Source organism: Macaca fascicularis, chromosome 14 (genome assembly GCF_037993035.2).
Source record: "Macaca fascicularis isolate 582-1 chromosome 14, T2T-MFA8v1.1".
Lineage (NCBI taxonomy): Eukaryota > Metazoa > Chordata > Mammalia > Primates > Cercopithecidae > Macaca > Macaca fascicularis.
The window spans coordinates 8,057,325-8,075,773 of NC_088388.1; the positions used below are offsets into that span (position 1 = coordinate 8,057,325).

General features: G+C 57.9%; 2 protein-coding genes and 1 long non-coding RNA gene across 19 annotated transcripts; 2 read left to right on the forward strand and 1 right to left on the reverse strand.

Annotated features, from left to right (window-relative positions):
• The first annotated feature begins 154 nt into the window (after window positions 1-154).
• On the forward strand, window positions 155-8,410 carry BRMS1 (BRMS1 transcriptional repressor and anoikis regulator). 5 transcript variants are annotated; one of them, XR_012423057.1, is made up of 10 exons: window positions 155-286; window positions 3,057-3,202; window positions 4,118-4,208; window positions 4,409-4,536; window positions 4,696-4,775; window positions 4,872-4,968; window positions 5,528-6,582; window positions 6,893-7,018; window positions 7,463-7,502; window positions 7,861-8,410. XR_012423057.1 is itself a non-coding variant. In XM_045370594.2 (10 exons), exons 2-10 carry the CDS (start codon window positions 3,064-3,066, stop codon window positions 7,866-7,868), a joined length of 741 nt encoding a protein of 246 aa, XP_045226529.1. In that variant the 5' UTR covers window positions 155-286; window positions 3,057-3,063; the 3' UTR covers window positions 7,869-8,410. The 5 variants fall into 5 exon arrangements, 3 of the variants coding, with proteins under 3 accessions (XP_045226529.1, XP_045226530.1, XP_045226531.1); XR_012423056.1 differs by having other exon boundaries at window positions 6,954-7,018; XM_045370594.2 differs by having other exon boundaries at window positions 5,528-5,620; window positions 6,954-7,018.
• Window positions 2,738-9,419, reverse strand: LOC141408428 (uncharacterized). The gene is made up of 2 exons (XR_012423060.1): window positions 9,284-9,419; window positions 2,738-5,822 (listed from the first exon to the last, which is right to left on the reverse strand). It is a non-coding gene; the product is annotated as an uncharacterized lncRNA (long non-coding RNA).
• Window positions 8,974-13,701, forward strand: RIN1 (Ras and Rab interactor 1). 13 transcript variants are annotated; one of them, XM_045370585.3, is made up of 10 exons: window positions 8,974-9,086; window positions 9,592-9,772; window positions 9,875-9,989; window positions 10,069-10,141; window positions 10,253-10,344; window positions 10,494-11,231; window positions 11,547-11,852; window positions 12,113-12,244; window positions 12,361-12,512; window positions 13,014-13,701. In XM_045370585.3, exons 3-10 carry the CDS (start codon window positions 9,923-9,925, stop codon window positions 13,488-13,490), a joined length of 2,037 nt encoding a protein of 678 aa, XP_045226520.1. In that variant the 5' UTR covers window positions 8,974-9,086; window positions 9,592-9,772; window positions 9,875-9,922; the 3' UTR covers window positions 13,491-13,701. The 13 variants fall into 13 exon arrangements, with proteins under 13 accessions (XP_045226520.1, XP_073869249.1, XP_073869246.1 ...); XM_074013148.1 differs by having other exon boundaries at window positions 10,883-11,231; XM_074013145.1 differs by having other exon boundaries at window positions 10,278-10,344.
• Window positions 13,702-18,449: the final 4,748 nt, after the last annotated feature.

Below are 18,449 nucleotides of genomic sequence, written 5' to 3' on the forward strand. Positions count from 1 at the left end.
ACAGCAGGCCCTTTTCTGCAGGCCAAAGGCCTGCGCGAATGTCGGCCAGTTACTATGGAGACCGGCCCGCGGTATCCCAGCATGCCTCGGGACCAAACTGTCCAATTGTGAGCACCCCCGACGGTCGCCTCCTGATGATGCACACGGAAGCACCGATAGGCTCTGCCTCCGGGAGAAAAGGGAGCCGCGCAGCGCCTGCGGGAGACCGGCGCTGCTGCCGGTACCGGCAACCACGGGCACCTCTCAGGGAATATCGGTCTTGAGGCCAGAGGCCCCAGTCCCCGCGGTGCGTATCGCCATGCATGGCTTTTGGTTCGGCCTCTCCGGTTAGTCGAGCAGGGCCGGCACAATCTCCTCCTCCCAGGCCGAAGCAGAGATTTAACTGGCCTGATGCGTGCTGGGCTGCGGGCTAGCCAGCGATGTTCCGGCCCGCTCCCGCACATCTAGAAGCTAGCGGGAGGCCCCCTGGGCACCGCGGAGAAGCTGGGTTGACCTCTGCGAGAATGAGGAGGGCCTGCCTTCCCTAGGGGCGTGCCCCGGAGGAGCTGCCATTCTGAAAAGCTAAATTGCCTGTGTACAGCGCTTTACAATGTGCTTTTCCATCCCTTATACCACCGCGCTTTACAATGTCCTTTTCCATCCCTTACCACCTGCGAGCTCCTCAACACTCAGAGCAGGAATGGTTATCCGCTTTTTGCACCCGGGGTAAGATGGGAAGATTGTGACTTAACTCACTTATAATCAGAACCAGCTGGAGGAGAGAAAGGTTTCTGGAAGAGATAGATTTAAGCTGCGTCTTACAAAGTGAATATACTAACAGTGAAGAGGCATTGCAAGTGTTGGGAACTGAGGCTTGATAACGGGAAAGATGAAGCTGGTTTAGAGAACCGAGCTTTTCAAGTCAGGTGCAGATCATTAGTGAAATTGTTGAGGAATATGACTAAACGCTCACCTAGGCCAGGCTTATTATACACAACTTGAACTGGTGTCAAGGAAAGTTTGCTACCATCACAGGGACCTGGGACTACCGAAAAGTAAAAGCTAATGTCTGCCTCACAAAATTTTTTTGTTGTTGTTAAATTTGTATTTGCAAATCCTCCAGTCATCAAGTGAACCAGTACTGTGCTAGGTAAATAAGGTACGTGTGCAGCCCCTGCCCTAGTGAGGCTCATAGACTGATTGGGGGAACAGACATGAGAATAGGCAAATAGATACAAACAAAGCTTCCTGGAGGGAGTGGCGTCTGCAGTGTACTAAAGGACTACAAGCAGTGTCCAGAGAAGTTGAAAGAACACAATAAAATAGAAGCCTGCAGGGGGCTGAGAGATTATCTGCTGAGAGGACTGTTTTCATCCTCTTAGGTGATCTCTTGGCAGTACTTGGCACTATCAGTACAATTACTACTTGGCAGTACTTGGCTTTCTTCTGAAATTCTCTTTCTCCACGACTTCGGGTTTTGCCTCCTCCTTTGTAGGGGTCTCCTCATCTGCCCCTTTGGTAACCCTGGGAGTTCCATTATGGGCGTCTTCTGATTGCACACATTCTCCCTTGCTGGTCGCACCGTCTCCTGTGGCATGAAGAACTTGCTGTATGCTGACGACCAAATCTCTGCACCTCAGATTTCTCACTGAGACTTAGACCCATGTGCCCCCAGCTGCTTTCCTTCTCTTATTTCTGGGTCTTTGCTACTAACTCTACCTGGAATATTCCCTCAGTAAGTGCAGCTCACCCAGCTGGTCCATCTTTGGAAGCCTCCCTGCTGCATCGGGCTCCAGGTCCTGGTTATATACTCCTCCCTCATGCCCCTGGTCTTAACTCTCCTCATATCATGGTTATAGTGTGCTCCTTTGCCCCTGTCTCCCAGGAACTTGTAAACTCGGTGAGGTCAAAGACAGTCACACTTGGGGCCCCTGCATACCATAGCGTCTGACAGTACCCAGTATATGTTAGATGTTCAATACATGTTAGATGAGTCAGTAAAAGAAGGAATGCTTACCAGTGTTCAATGTTGCCGAGCAGACAATTAAAATAAGCACTGAAAAATATTGGCATTAGCCACAAGGAAGTCACTGGTTAATGCTATGGGATCAGTTTCAGCTGAGATTGATGACATTGAACGACTGGGAGGTCAAAGTAGGAACAGCCAGTGTTCATGAGACCTTGAAAAGCGTAACTGTGAAGTGGCAAACGGAGCAGTCAGGTGGAATGGGTGAAGTTTTGTGTTTCTGTGTTTTGTTAATGCTAGAAAATACCCAGGCACATCTAAAGTTTCATGGGAAGGAGGTTGCTAAGAGGGAGAAGCTGAAGACACAGAAAAGAGAGGGGAACACTGACGACCCGCGGTCCAAGAGGAGGCAGAAGGAGATGGGATTTGACCCAGAGCACAGTGAACGACAAGGAGATTGTAGCGTTATCTGGAAGAGAAGCCGAGGGCATTACAGGCAGAAGGAACAGCTGAGGCAGAGGGCAGAAGGTGGAAGTGCAGGCACTAGCCATTATATGGTGGGATGAAGTTGCTGGACCGGTAGGTCAAGTCCAGTCTGGTAAAGACCTTGAAAGCCCCAGTTAGGAATTTAAGTCCAGTTCGGGTGTGGTGGCGGGTGCCTGTAGTCCCAGCTACTCGGGAGGCTGAGGCAAGAGAATTGCTTCAACCCGGGAGGCAGAGGTTGCAATGAGCCGAGATCGTGCCACTGCACTCCAGCCTGTCAACAGAGCGAGACTCCATCTCAAAAAGAAATTTAGGTCCAGTCCATAGGCAGTGGAGAGTGCCCCCTGGGCCTTTCCTTTATGTGGATCACAGCCTTGGCCAGTATTCCCAGGATTAGGATCACCAGTGACATCCAAGAGCAGGAGCATTTCCACAGCTCCCAGGCTTCTGTGAGAGGTGCAGACGGCCATTTGCACCCTTGTCACCCAGTATGTGCTCAAGGTGTGGCCAGGCCAGTCACTTCCCTGGCTTTCCCCATCTGGGATCAGGTTGGGTTCAGCTTCCTGCTGCCTCTTTCCCCCTCTGAGCTGTGGGCAGCCATAAGTGACAGCTCCATTCCTTCTCCCAGAGTCCGGATGCCCATCCAGCCTCCAAGCAAAGACACAGAAGAGATGGAAGCAGAGGGTGATTCCGCCACTGAGATGAATGGGGAGGAGGAAGAGAGTGAGGAGGAGCGGAGCGGCAGCCAGACAGAGTCAGAAGAGGAGAGCTCCGGTGAGCCCCTACACAAACACACACACACACACAGCCCCCACGCACAAGCATGCACATACATGCACATACAGCCCCTAGACACAAGCATACTCACACACAGCCTCTGCCACAAGCACACACACACAGCTTCTACACACAAGCATGCACATGCACACACAGCCCCTTCACACAAGCACCTACACACAGCCCCTACACACAAGCACATGCACACGCACACACAGCCCCTACACACAAGCACATGCACATGCACACACAGCCCCTACACACAAGCACGCACGCACACACACAGCTTCTACACACAAGCATGCACACATACAGAGCCTCTACACACAAGCACGCACACACACAGAGCCTCTACACACAAGCACGCACACACACACAGCCCCTTCACACAAGCACGCATGCGCACACACACAGCCTCTACACACGAGCACCCACACACACACACAGCCTCTACACACGAGCACACACGCACACAGCCTCTACACACGAGCACACACGCACACACACATAGCCCCTACACACGAGCACACATGCACACACACAGCCCCTACACACGAGCACACGTGCACACACACACAGCCCCTACACACAAGCACGCATACACACACACAGCCCCTACACACGAGCACACATGCACACACAGCCCCTACACACGAGCACACATGCACACACAGCCCCTACACACGAGCACACATGCACACACAGCCCCTACACACGAGCACGTGCGCGCACACAGCCCCTACACACAAGCACACACACACACACAGCCCCTACACACAAGCATGCATACAAACACACAGCCCCTTCACACAAGGACGCATGCACACACACACACATGAAGGACGCACATGCACACATGTGGGTACCCACCACCCCTCCCCAGAGCTAGCCCTTACTGGCCTCTTGTCCCAGAGATGGACGATGAGGACTATGAGCGGCGCCGCAGCGAGTGTGTCAGTGAGATGCTGGACCTAGAAAAGCAGTTCTCGGAGCTAAAGGAGAAGTGAGCATGGGGACACCTTGGGCTGGGTCTGCGAGGAGCTGGGATGAGGAGGTGGTGGGCCTGGTACTGGGCAGGCGTGGTTGGTGCCCAGGAAGTGCACGCCTAACACAGGGCTTGCTGTGGAATGGGTGCTGGGTACGTGTTTGCCCAAGAGCAATAGGTGAGCAAATGGGTGCACGGCTGCCTTTTTTACCACCCAGGTTGTTCAGGGAACGACTGAGTCAGCTGCGGTTGCGGCTGGAGGAAGTAGGGGCTGAGAGAGCCCCTGAATACACGGAGCCCCTTGGGGGGCTGCAGCAGAGCCTCAAGATTCGCATTCAGGTGGCAGGTCTGTGGGTGGTTCTGTGCCTTTTTCCCCTCCCAGAACCCATGGCACCCTGTCCCCTTCTTCTCTTGTTCCTCCCTGGCCTCACCCTTTGCTTTCAGCCCTCCTGTGTGGGCACCAGGCTCCCCAGCCAAGCAGGGTCCCTCCTTCCTTTCTCTGCAGGGATCTACAAGGGGTTCTGTCTGGATGTGATCAGGAATAAGTATGAATGTGAGCTGCAGGGAGCCAAACAGCACCTGGAGGTGGGCCTGATTGGGCACACTGGGGACAAGGCGGGGCGCAAGGCCTGAAGTGAGCTCTCCCCATCCGTCCTGCTGAGCTATTGCCCCCTCTTCCAGAGTGAGAAGCTGCTGCTCTATGACACACTGCAGGGGGAGCTGCAGGAGCGGATCCAGAGGCTGGAGGAGGACCGCCAGAGCCTGGACCTCAGCTCTGGTGAGCGCGAGAGCCCGGGCACCCCGGCCCTGGGCTTGGCTCTGTCAACGCCCACCCCTTTCTAGACTTCAGATGTCCTGAAGTCAAGGGGACAGTCAGAGGACCTGCCTCTTGGGGTCAGTGTGAGGACTGAAGGAAACCAGGCCTGGAAAGGGCCTGGCACACAGTAGGGGCTCGGGCAGAGTGGGTCTCCCTGCCCTCTTCTGCCCCTGCTCTTTCCAAAACAGGTATCAGTGTGACATGCAGTCCCATGCAATAGCTCTAGTCCCCTCCACGTTCATAGTACCTGTGTTCATGTGGAGTCCTGGGGTGGCAGGAATTGTCATCCCACTGTCCACTAAACAGATGAGGCTCACAGAAGTGCAGCGGCCTCTTCCCGGGGTTGCACAGCTGTGCGGGCAGGACCTGAACAGCCCTAAGGGGCTTCCTACCCCAAGCCCAGGGTTGTGATGGGGCAGGGGATATGAGGCCAGGCTGGCCCATGGTGGGGGCAGAGGCTACAGAAGAGAGAGTGTCCTGTGGGCCAGCACCCCAGTTCTAACTCTGGGTCTGGGGGCAGAATGGTGGGACGACAAACTGCACGCCAGAGGCAGCTCCAGGTCTTGGGACTCCCTGCCGCCCAGCAAGAGGAAGAAGGCACCTCTGGTTTCTGGTATCCTTTCACCTAAGGTGGCCTAAAAGGTGGCAGGATGTTAGGGTCACCTCCAGACCTGGGGGAGAGGTTTGGAGGGGACATGGAGGACAGTCGCACTAGATGCACTTGTGGTTGCTTGGTGTCATGTGACCATGTCCAGGCAAATCCAGCTGTCAGCAATTTCTTACAGGGTCTTGGGTCTCTCTGGGCTATGTGGACCCTAGGAAAACAGAAACGGGCTAGGCTCAGTGGCTCACATCTATAGTCCGAGCACTTTGGGAGGCCAAGGCAGGTAGATTGCTTGAGCCCAGGAGTTCATTTCGAGACCACCTTGGGCAACATGGTGAAACCCGTCTCTAGAAAAATTAGCAAAAATTAGCCAGGTGTGGCGGTGTGCATCTATAGTCCCAGCTACTCTGAAGGCTGAGGCAAGAGAATTGCTTGAGCCTGAGAGATCAAGGCTGCAGCGAGCCATGATGTGCCACTGCACTCGAGCCTGAGTGAGGTTTGGCCTTTGAGGACTTTCCATCTCCTGGGGTTGTCTGAGCGGGTCCCCAGCTCTCCCTGGGGAGCCTTTGCTCATATCCCACCCTCCTCTTGGAAGTCCTGCCTGTCCTGACTGTCCAGGGCTCATGTCAAACGTTACCTCCTCTGTGAGGCCTCTCCGGTCTTACTCCAGTGCCTATGGCTTCACTCTCCTGTGTGTTCCTGTGCCCTACCATGGGGTGCCCACATCCCAGAGGGCACCAGCTGCCTCCGCCCCTCCCTAGGCAGGGTTAGCTTAAGCTTAGTCCAGGGCCTGCTGTGCTTTCATCTGTCCTGGCAGAGCTGAGTCCTCCTGTGCCCCTGAGGGCATTCCTGCAGCAGCCAGCCTTAGTCATTATGGCCACCTGGTGCTGGAGAGCAGGCCCAGGCAGGGAGGGAGGAATCTGGAAGGCCGTGACTTGAGCGAATGAGAGGTGAAGGCATGGAGACATCAGGTAGGGAGCACTGTGGGGAAGGGGAGTTGTCTCTGAAGGGAGAAGCCCTGCGTCTGTCTTTGGATCGGGGAAGGGGCCAGGTCAGGGCTGTGCTGCAGGGTGAGATGGGATGGGCCTCAGCCAGCTGACCTCAAGACGAGGTGAGGGTGAGCAAGGGATGGGGAACAACACTTGGTGTCCTCCATGGACTTGGTTCCAGGAGGACCCTGGAACTGGGGGGAGAAGAGGTAGGAGGTGGAACCTGAGCTCGGACCCAGATCCTCAGCTCCCACTTCATGCTGTCTGCTGTACCCCCACTCCTGAATGTCAGGTGGGTGGCCCTGCCCTCGTCACCTGCCGCCTCCACTGGGCTTCCTTGACCCCCACCACAGGCCCATACATCGTGTACATGCTTCAAGAGATCGACATCCTGGAGGACTGGACGGCCATCAAAAAGGTGGGGCCGCTGCTGCCCATGTGCCCTGCCCCACCTCAGGGCCCCCCACCCTGGCAGCAGCTCTGCCATCTGCAGGCCTGGGAGTTCTCTGCTCACCAAGGCTCCCCCATCTTCAGCCCAGGGTCCCTGGATCGCAGTTGGCTCACAAGTCCTCTTGCTCAAGGCGGCCCTGGGAGAAGGGATTTCTAGTCTGTGTCAGCCCCTTCCTGTTCCAGGGCAGGTTTTGATGGGGTGGGAGGGGGGAGGGGGGCAGGGAGGCGGGAGAGCCGTTGAGCTGGCCAGCGGTCAGGAGCATGGGAGCTCTGGCTTGGGGGGCCCTATGTTCCTGGCCCTGGGGGCATAGCACTAAGGCAGCAGCCCACACGCCACAGAGGTGGGAGGTGGGGCAGGGATTGCCAGGCTGTAGGTGGGCTCTCAGGGGGGCTTTTCTTCTCATCCACCCAGGCTAGGGCAGCTGTGTCCCCTCAGAAGAGAAAATCGGATGGTAAGAACTATGGCTGTTGTACGGCCTCCCCTGCCCGCCTTGCCATCACCTTCCCTCAGCTCAGCCTCCAGGAAGGAGCCCAGAGAGAGGCTGTGGCTGTGTCAGAATCAGTGGCCCAAGAAAGTTAGGATGGTCTAGATTTGAGGGGCTTGTGGGAGTTTGAGGAGCAGGAACCAGGATGGGGCTGGGGAAGCCTGGGTTGATGGAGCTCCCACTCAGGAGGGGTCAGGGAGGGCCGTGGAGCTGCCCAGGAGGCCTGTCCTGGGCCAGCCCAAAGTCACTCCGCTCAGTAAGTGGCTGCCCCCCTCCTTTCAGCTTCCTCACTGGTGACAGTTTTCTCCTTCCCACATACGCACAGGACCGTGACCCTGCTGTTCAGAGCCAGGGGGACCCTCAGAGCAGCTGGCACCGCACCCAGGATTCTCATCTTCCTGCTGCAGACAGGCAGACCCACAGGCCCCTCAGGGTCTGCCCAGCCAGGCTCCTGTGGTGCTGCTGGGCCCTCCCACTCCGCTGGCACTGGCCTGGACTCCTCCTCTGCCCTCCTCGAGGCCTGCACAGCTGTGGCTGTGGAGCCGACCTGGCCAGGCAAGGCTGCTGTCTCCATCCCTGAGCCGCCTGCCACCTCCCGCTCCTGAAGATCCGCCTCTTGGGGCTCCCCTGACAGAGAAGACAGCTGAAGTCAAAGCCACATCCTCTTGCTGACCTTGGATGCAGGCTCTCCGGCCTCAGGGCCAGGGAGCCAGGCCCCACTGTGCAGGAACTCTGAGTCAGACGTGATATCTAGGGGGGCTGTCCACCCTGGCTGGGGCTGGAGGCGAGATGCCAGGCCCCCCAGGTTTTCTCAGGGCAGTTCTTGGTGTCTGCCTCTCAGATTTCAAGGACTAGAATTAAAACCTTTCCTGGGATTCTGGTGTGCCCCGTGTATGTGTGATTTACCTTGCAAGAGAATCAGGGCTTCTGTGGGGAGCACCTGAACCAGGCTGACTTCTGAGGTGCCTGCAGATTGCCACTCCTTGCACTGCCCAGCAGAGGCTGGAGCACTGTGCGTGGGGCCACACTGGGGAGGGGGAGGTGGGCGCTGGGCTGCCTGGCACTGGGCAGAGAACATATGGCGCCAGCGGAGTGCCTCGGGTGGGGAGGATGGGTGCGTGTGCTTGAAGCCTGGGTCATGTCTGCACCTGTCCCAGTTGCCTGGCAGATTGGCAAGGCAGGCTGGCAGAGCCTGCATGCGTAGGAGGCAGCCGGCAGCAGCACCATGTGCTAACGACCTCACAGCCAGACTCCCCCTGGTTAGTGCTGAGTGTCAGAACCACCCCCAGAACCTCAGTTAAGCAAATAGGTTGGTTTCCATGGAGACGTGGCATATTTTCTCCATGGCAACCTAAAATCCTAAAACCCATGTTCAGGAATGAGTCATCTATGGACAGTAGAGGGTGCTCTCCCACAAGGCTGACCTGAGGCCAGGGGCAGATGAGCAACTGACCACAGACCCAGAGGTGCCCCCAGAGTGTGGCTGGGGCCTGCGGGGACTGAGTCGGCCGTTTAACCACTTCCCGCCCACCTGTGCAATTTGAGGAGCTGGTGAGGCTGCAGGAGGCCCTGTGTGGAGGTGGCACCCCCCAGCTGGGGCCCTCAGAGCAGGGCTAGCACGGAGGGGATCCCTGACCCCCGAAGCAGGGTCCAGAACAGAGGAGGCAGGCACTGGCCAGGCGGGGTGGACACACAAGAGTTAACAGGCGGGTGTGACAGGCGGACCGCCCTCAGGAAGTGTTACTCACTGGGGATGTGCGTGCCTTGCCTTGGGGTTGGATTCTCTTCCTGAAGCCGAAGGAGCTCCCAGCCATGGAAAGCCCTGGAGAGTCAGGCACGGGCCCTCCGGGAGCCCCCAGCCCATCCAGCTTCACTCCTGGGCACCTGGAGACAGAAAAGTTAGTGAAGTTGGCAGGGCAGCCAGGTGGGGCAGGGAGGGGCTGCGAGAAGAGGGTCTATCTGGGGATGGAGAAGGTGGGAAACCTGGGAGCGGGGAAGAGGAGAGCAAGGGTCCCAGCCCCTGGCTCCCTGCTCAGATCTGGATGCCCGCCCTCAGGCCAGCCCAGGACCCACTGTATGACGTGCCCAATGCCAGCGGCGGGCAGGCAGGCGGGCCACAGCGGCCGGGACGCGTTGTGAGCCTGCGGGAGCGCCTGCTGCTCACCCGGCCTGTGTGGCTGCAGCTGCAAGCCAACGCAGCCGCGGCACTGCACGTGCTGAGGACCGAGCCCCCGGGGGTGAGTCTTGCCCCCAACCTCCAGGGACTGGCCAGCCAGGGGTGGGAGGGAGAAGGGTGGAATGCCAAGGTCCTGAGCTGCCTGAGCCCTATCCACTTGCAGACGTTCCTCGTGCGGAAATCTAACACCCGACAGTGCCAGGCCCTGTGCATGCGACTGCCCGAAGCCAGCGGCCCCTCCTTCGTCTCCAGCCACTACATCCTGGAGAGCCCTGGCGGTGAGGGGCTGGCCTGGCAGGAAGGGGCTGGAAGGAGGGAGGTTCCCTAGAGAAGCACCTCACTTCCCTCCTCTCTCAGGCGTCTCCTTGGAGGGCTCGGAGCTCATGTTCCCAGACCTAGTCCAGCTCATCTGTGCCTACTGCCACACCCGGTGAGTCTGCCTGCAGGGTGCCCGGTGTCCACGGGCCCTGCTCCTTGGGACAGCCCATCCTCCCCACCCCCTTCGGCCCTCACTCCCTTCTGCTCCCCTCTCTGGCCTCAGGGACATCCTTCTCCTCCCGCTGCAGCTCCCCAGAGCCATCCACCGTGCAGCCACCCACAAAGAGCTGGAGGCCATCTCCCATCTGGGCATTGGTAAGAGCTCCTTGCCACCCATTGCACAGATGAAAAGGCTGAGGGGAGGGGAAGGCTCGCAGCACACGGCCCGAAGCCCATGCCTTTCCTTGGTTGGGAAACTTCCCCTAACCAATCCTGGAGGCCCCAGTTGGTTTCTTGTTCCCTAGAGTTCTGGAGCTCCTCCCTCAACATCAAGGCTCAGCGGGGCCCGGCTGGAGGCCCAGTGTTGCCCCAGCTGAAGGCCCGGTCCCCTCAAGAGCTGGACCAGGGCACCGGAGCCGCCTTGTGCTTCTTCAACCCCCTGTTCCCGGGGGACCTGGGGCCCACCAAGCGGGAGAAATTCAAGAGAAGCTTCAAAGTGCGCGTGTCCACAGAGACTTCCAGCCCCCTGTCTCCACCTGCCGTGCCGCCTCCCCCGGTCCCTGTGTTGCCAGGGGCAGTCCCCAGCCAGACAGAGCGGCTGCCCCCTTGCCAGTTGCTGCGGAGGGAGAGTTCAGTGGGGTACCGCGTGCCAGCAGGCGGTGACCCTAGCCTTCCGCCTATGCCCTCCCTCCAGGAGGTGGACTGCGGCTCCCCCAGCAGCTCCGAGGAGGAGGGGGCGCCAGGGTCCCGGGGGAGCCCAGCGACCTCACCCCACCTGGGCCGCCGGCGGCCTCTGCTTCGGTCCATGAGTGCCGCCTTCTGCTCCCTACTGGCGCCGGAGCGGCAGGTGGGCCGGGCCGCGGCGGCACTGATGCAGGACCGACACACAGCCGCAGGCCAGCTGGTGCAGGACCTACTGACCCAGGTGCGGGCCGGGCCTGAGCCCCAGGAGCTGCAGGGCATCCGTCAGGCACTGAGCCGGGCCCGGGCCATGCTGAGCGTGGAGCTGGGCCCTGAGAAGCTGCTGCCGCCTAAAAGGCTGGGTGAGGCTCCGTCTCTCCATAGCTCCAGCACTGCCCCATCCGACCCTCTGCTCCCCTCCACAGCGCCAGCCTGTCTGATTCTGTTCTGCTGCTTTACAAACCCACCCTGTCTTACCACTGTTCGAGAGAGTTCCATCCTCTCTCTCCCCAAACTCTTCTGTCTCACCCAGGCTACCTCCTCCTGCTTTCCTTGCCTCTCCTCCCCGATTCTACCCCTGCTCCCTTCTCCCCTGGCCTCTGTCCCCCATCTCCCCTGGCCTCTGTCCCCCATCTCCCCAGTCTTCCCCTGACCCCTCCCTGCCCCTCCTCTGGCAGAACATGTCCTGGAGAAGTCATTGCATCGCTCTGTGCTCAAGCCTCTCCGGCCCATCCTGGCAGCCCGCGTGCGGCGCCGGCTTGCCGCAGACGGCTCCCTGGGCCGCCTAGCTGAGGGCCTCCGCCTGGCCCGGGCCCAGGGTCCCGGAGCTTTTGGGTCCCACCTGAGCCTGCCCTCCCCAGTAGAGATGGAGCAGGTGCGCCAGAAGTTGCTGCAGCTGCTCCGCACCTACTCACCCAGCGCCCAGGTGAAGCGGCTCCTGCAGGCCTGCAAGCTGCTCTACATGGCCCTGAGGACCCAGGAGGGTATGTCTCTGCCACCACCTCACCCTGCCCTGCCCCTCTGAGTTGGAGGTGGGACCCCCAGTGGCAGGTCCCCAGGACCCTGGAATGGCCCTGCGGGAGAGAATGAGCCCACCCTCCCATCTTGCAGATTGCGAAACTGAGGCCCAGAGAGCAGTGCGTTCTCTCCGAAGCCCTGCCATGGTTGCTAGGCCATGGGGAGGGGTCACTGCCTAAAGCAAGGACTGCACCTGAAGCTTCTTCCTCTCACCATGTCCCCACAGGGGAGGACGCGGGTGCTGACGAGTTCCTGCCTCTGCTGAGCCTCGTCTTGGCCCACTGTGACCTTCCTGAGCTGCTGCTGGAGGCCGAGTACATGTCAGAGCTGCTGGAGCCCAGCCTGCTCACCGGAGAGGGTGAGGGACCCCCACCCACTTCCCTGCCTGGGTGGGCCCTGAATAAGCAGGGAAGGGGAGAGGGGATGGGTGCCCCACACCCAGCCTGAGCCGTGTTATTCCACCCTGTGTCCCAGGTGGCTACTACCTGACCAGCCTGTCTGCCAGCCTGGCCTTGCTGAGTGGCCTGGGTCAGGCCCATACCCTCCCACTGAGTCCTTCGCAGGAGCTACGGCGCTCCCTCAGCCTCTGGGAGCAGCGCCGCCTGCCTGCCACCCACTGCTTCCAGGTAACAGGCCCTCCACCGTGTCCTCAGAGCCAGACACCATCCCCGCCTTTCACCTTCCTGTCCTTGGTGAAGAGTCCAGACTCTGTAGCCAGATCCCGGGTTCTAATCCCAGCTCTGCCACTGGGTTGTGGGGACTTGGGCAAGTTACTTAACTACTTTGTGCCTCAGTTTTCTCATCAGTACAATGGGGTAATAGGACCTACCTCGTGGGGTTGAGGTAAAGATTAAATGAGTTAATGCAGGAGAGTACTTGGGGCACAAAGTGTGCACTATCAAAGCTTCGTCTCAGGCTTGTGAGCTCCCCACTGGGCTGTCCTGCACCTTCAACTGTGGCCCACAAGCCGACCCCTGGAGCTCACAGAGCTTTTGCCACTTGGTTCTCCCACTGGATTTCCACCTCCCCACCCTGTCCCTGCACAGCCCACACTGGTCCCTCAGCTTTGGAGCCAGATGCATGCCAGTCAGGGCTGAGTACTTGTTTTTGCTTCTCCTCCTGCATAGCACCTCCTCCGAGTAGCCTATCAGGATCCCAGCAGTGGCTGCACCTCCAAGACCCTGGCCGTGCCCCCAGAGGCCTCGATCGCCACCCTGAACCAGCTCTGTGCCACCAAGTTCCGAGTGACACAGCCCAACACTTTTGGCCTCTTCCTGTACAAGGACCAGGGCTACCACCGCCTGCCCCCTGGAGCCCTGGCCCGCAGGCTGCCCACCACTGGCTACCTTGTCTACCGCCGGGCAGAGTGGCCTGAGACCCAGGAGGCTGCAACAGAGGAGGAGGGCAGAGGGCAGTCAGAGGCAAGGAGCAGAGGGGAGGAGCAAGGGTGCCAGGGAGATGAGGACGCTGGGGTCAAAGCCAGCCCCAGGGACACTCGGGAAGAGTCTGACACAACTGCTGAAGGGGGCCAGGGTCGAGCCCGTGAAGGCCCTGCTCAGCCAGGGGAGCCAGAGGCAGAGGGAAGCCGGGCAGCAGAGGAGTAGCTTGAAGTGGCCAGAAGGGTCGTTTGGGGCGGGAGACCTTGCGCCTGCTGAGAAGTCCTTTTAGCGCCAGCAGCCCCACCCAGGGCCCTGTCCAGTGTCTGCCACCACCTTTGTCTGATACTTGTCTCCAGGGAAGCTGAGGGAACTGCCACATCTGAGGAACTGGAATAAAGATGAGGGGGCTCGGGGGACCCCCAGACTGTGTGCCCAAGGCCCCTTGCCTCTTGTTCTTCTCACCCAGCTGAGGGTGAGCCAGCCTGCAATGGGGAGTGTGCCAAGTGGGGGCGAATCTGATGGATGCCCAACCTCTGACATGGGGAGGGTAACAGTCTCGGCTCCTTTTACCCTTCCCCCCATGGGCGTGACTGAGTCAGGGCTCCACCCCAGTAGCCCCCACCAGGCTGAGACTTCCAGACCCTAAAAGGTTCCAATGGCTCCTAGGTGTCAGGAGGATTTAGAAAGGCCACGGAACAGCAACAAAGGCTCAGAGCCCACCCCTGTCCTGGACACCCGAAGGACCTGCACCTGCAAGCATCAGTACTCTCATCTGTAAAGTGGGGACACTATTGCTGCCCTGCTCGGTTCCCAGAAGTGTTTCAGTGATCAAAATGGGTGATTTTGCACAAGCAGAGCTCATGGCAGAAAGGGAAGGAGAGAGCTGGGCTGCTAACTCTCTCCTGGAATCTACTCTCTGCCAGACAGGGCTCCCATCTGCTGACACCTAGTTATAGGAGGTTATTCCCCCGGAAATCAGGCCCTGGGGAGAAAGTACCCAAGTTACAGTCTCTCCCCAAGATTTGGAGTCCTCCCAGGCCCTCCAGCATCTCTGGGGAGATACACCAGCTGGCAGATAAGCTTCCAGAATGGAGAGGGGGCTCAGAAACCATGCTCTCTGCACTAAACTCTTGGCCGTCACAAAAGCTTTACCTGGCCGTGGCTTGTTGGGCCCACTGAGGTTCAGGAAAGTGACTCCCAGGATGTCATACAGCAAGTCCTTACAGGCTCCCCCACGCAAACCAGGGCAGCAGGTTCCAACTCCACCCTCCATTCTAAGTCACCCACAAAGGCCGGGGCAGCCCCCAAGGAAGCCCAGAGCAGGTAGCAAATCCAAACAAGGAAAAGTGCCGACGACCAACCACGAGGGGGCGTGCATGGCCAGGGAAGCTGCCGAGAGGGAAGCTGGCCACACAATGCTCACGGTACCCAGAGGTGAGGGCGCCTCCAAGGTTGTAGCAGCACAGGGGGTCCCTGGCAGCGTCAGGCAACCTGGGGACAGTGCAGGGACCGAGGCTGCTGGCCCCCAGGTCCCTTAGGTTCTGGGGTCTGGGTAAGGCCAGCCTCTCGTGGGCCATCCCCAGGAAGGAAGGAATTGTCCCCCCGTGGAGGACGACCCCAGAGGTTCTCTCCTCAGGCACTGAGCACAGAGGGACATCAGCCCACATTGTCAGACATGACAACTGGGAGGTAGAAATTGTGGACATTGCCTTTTTGGGTTTTTTTGTTTGTTTGTTTGTTTGTTTGTGATGGAGTTTTGCTCTGTCGCTCTGGCTAGAGTGCAGTGGTATGATCTCGGCTCACAGCAACCTCTGCCTCCCGGTTCAAATGATGCTTCTGCCTCAGCCTCCCAAGTAGCTGGGACTACAGATGTGCACCACCACACCTGGCTAATTTTTGTATTATTAGTAGAGATGGGGTTTCCCCATGTTGGCCAGGCTGGTCTCAAACTCCTGACCTTAGGTGATCCACCCACCTTGGCCTCCCAAAGTGCTGGGATTACAGGCATGAGCTATCGCACCCCGCCAGTCACTGGCTTTCAGATGAGCAGTCCAGATACAGCCCAGTTGCAGGGCTCCCAAATTTGTCACTAGGCCAACGGCAGCTCTTCTCTTCCCACTTCCATGCCCTCCCAAGCTTCTCACTGAGAGGAAGTGTCCCGTTAGCTCTTCTGTCCTCCCTCTCTGTTTCACCACTCACCCCTAGTGCCTCGCACAGTCCAATGCTGTGTACAAATGCCATAGGCGCTCAATAAATATTGTTCACGGATTGGAGTTTGATAACTAGGAGTGAGGGACAGTGAGGCAGAAACCTGGGGAGTATAAGGGAGGGCTGGGTACTGGGAATCAAACACAGGATGTGTCAAGGTCAGTCCCAGAGGAAGGACGTGGAATGTTTGTAGAGGGTGCTCAGAAGGACGTGGAATGTTTGTAGAGGGTGCTCAGAGGATCCCAGGGGCCGGATGTACAGCTGGTCTCCTGGGAATGAGGCTCTGGGGCCTCTGCAAGCCCTTCCCACCCTTGCCAGGCTCAGCATGACCTGACCCCCTCCCTGCCCTCGCCAGTGATGGAGCACCACAGGGGGCTGCTGCTGCCTGGGTCTTGTGGTTTTTCTTCTCAAGAAACTCTGGGCTGTGCCTGGTGGGTCACTCCTGTAATCCCAGCACTTTGGGAGGCCGAGGCGGGTGGATCATCTGAGGTCAGGAGTTCGAGACCAGCCTGGCCAGCATGGTGAAAACCCGTCTGTACTAAAAATACAAAAATTAGCCAGGGGTGGTGGCACGCACCTGTAGTCCCAGCTACCCTGTAGCCCAGCTACTGGGGAGGCTGAGGCAAGAGAATTGCTTGAACCTGGGAGGTGGAGCTTGCAGTGACCTGAGATCACACCATTGCACTCTACCCTGGGCAACAGAGCAAGAGTCCTTCTCAAAAAAAATAAATAAAAAACACAATAAAAATAAAAAAATAAAAAAACTAATTGGTCAGGGGTCCAGGCCAAATCAGCAGCATCAGCAAGGTCATGATCCTGGGGCAGAGCCTCCAGGCAAGGCAGATGATGATAGGCCAGTGTAAGACCAGTCTCACTAGCCCCATTTTACAGATGAGAAAACTCAGACTTGCTCAGGGAAAGTGCCTTGTTACAGGGCAAAGGGTTCAGACACCAGGTTCTGCAGTCCTTCAAAGCAGAAGGGCTGATTTATTTGTCCACTCAGCACATTTATCAAATGTCTGTTATAGGCTGGGTGAGGTGGCTCAGGCCTATAATCCTAGCACTCTGGGAGGCCGAGGTAGGCAGATCACCTAAGGTCAGGAGTTCAAGACCAGCCTGGCCAACATGGTGAAACCCCATCTCTACTAAAAATACAGAAATTAGCTGGGCAGGGTGGCTTGTGCCTGTAGTCCCAGCTACTTGGGAGGCTGAGACAGGAAAATCACTCGAACCTGGGAGGTGGAGGTTGCAGTAAGCCGAGATCATGCCACTGCACTCCAGCCTGGCCAACAGAGCAAGACTCTAACAAAAAATCAAACAACAACAACAACAACAAAAGTGTCTGTTATAGACCAAGCGCTAAGCGCCCCCAGCTCCAGCCAAAGGGAAACAGGTCACATCTCTCCATTCACATGGTGTGATCTGGACGGTAACTGAAAGTCCACTGTGTCCTAGGGATTCTGTGCCAGCCCTTCCCCAGTCTTTGTCCCTATGGAAAAGGAAACCAAGGCTCCAAGAGGTGACATGCCTGGCCCAGCGTCCACTCTGCAGGGCAAGACTGGAACTCTGACGTTTGGATCTGTTAACGAGCAGCCAGGTCATTTCCTTACTTGGAAACGTTGCCCTCATCACTCCTAAAGTCACGGTGGTTCTGTATGCAAATTTATTGTCTGTCTCCCTCACTAGAATGCCAGAGCCAACCCCGCCTTGTTCCTAGCTAAATCTCAAGGGCCTTGAACAATGCCCGGGCCGGAATTGGCACTTGTGAGTCTATGTGGAATGACTGATTCCAAAAGACGCAGCCTAAACCGTCCCTCCGCTTTCCTGGAGTGCAGGGCGGCGCATCCTTCATCGCTGCCACCAGGGGGCAGATGCACCTCATTCCTGGCCACGTGCAGGGTCCCCTCTGCTGAGAAGGCCATCCAGAGGACCCAGGGGACTCAGTGCTGCTGGCCTGGTGCTAGGAGGAAAGCGCACGGCAGTGGGTCCCTGGGACCCTGCGAATAGGGGGTGAGGGAAGGGCTGCATGTCCCTGGTTCTGTGGGCCATGGTGATCCAGGAACCAGGGGCCTACTGGGTGGCCTGAAAGGGGTGCAGCAGAAGGCAGTCATTGAGACCCACCCCACCCTGCCACACCTTCAACACAGAGCATCTAGCACCCTGCCATGGCCTTGCAACCCATGTTCACACCCACAATTAACACACAGTGACACTGTCTGACCCACATTCCCACACAGTGTGCACACTCTGCCAGCCATGAGCATGTGCAACAACCCTGGGGCACCCCCGGGTTAACAGGCACACCCTGACACTGTCAACCATTCACTCCTGCGGGATGGGGCACAGGGACACACTGGCGCCCCTCCTCCCAGACACACCCTGACACAGACCAGCCACCCACTCAGACATCCCTGAATCTGCAAACACTGAACTATTTCAGCACCCTTGTTCTTGGGTTCAGAGTGTGACTCCCAGACACACACACATGGGGACAGGCTGACACAGACACACATGGTGACCCCATGATGCACTAGACCTACCTGTGCAGAACTGCCACTGGCCTACTCCATCCCCCACTCAGACGCGACAGTGCACACTCTCCCAAGACACAGCAGCACACGGCTGCCCCTTCCCACTCTCCAAGCACTGGAAGTGCAAACACACACAGAAACACACTCACAAAGACACACACAGACACACACACAGAGACACACACACAGAGACACACACAGACACACACACAGAGACACACAAAGACAGACACACACACAGAGACACACTCACAAAGACACACACACAGAGACACACTCACAAAGACACACACACAGACACACACACAGACACACTCACAAAGACACACACACAGACACACACAAAGACACACACACACACAGAGACACACACACAGACACACACACAGACACACACACAGACACACACAGACACACACAGACACACACAGACACACACACAGAG

Coding starts and splice junctions, on each gene's coding strand:
- BRMS1 (XM_045370594.2), top strand. CDS start 3,064: ATGCCCATCCAGCCTCCAAGCAAAGACACAGAAGAGATGGAAGCAGAG. Junction 4,776..4,871: donor GAGCCAAACAGCACCTGGAG/GTGGGCCTGATT, acceptor CCCCTCTTCCAG/AGTGAGAAGCTGCTGCTCTA. Junction 7,019..7,462: donor ACTGGACGGCCATCAAAAAG/GTGGGGCCGCTG, acceptor TCATCCACCCAG/GCTAGGGCAGCTGTGTCCCC.
- RIN1 (XM_005577165.5), top strand. CDS start 9,348: ATGGAAAGCCCTGGAGAGTCAGGCACGGGCCCTCCGGGAGCCCCCAGC. Junction 10,142..10,252: donor TGTGCCTACTGCCACACCCG/GTGAGTCTGCCT, acceptor CTCTGGCCTCAG/GGACATCCTTCTCCTCCCGC. Junction 12,245..12,360: donor CAGCCTGCTCACCGGAGAGG/GTGAGGGACCCC, acceptor CCTGTGTCCCAG/GTGGCTACTACCTGACCAGC.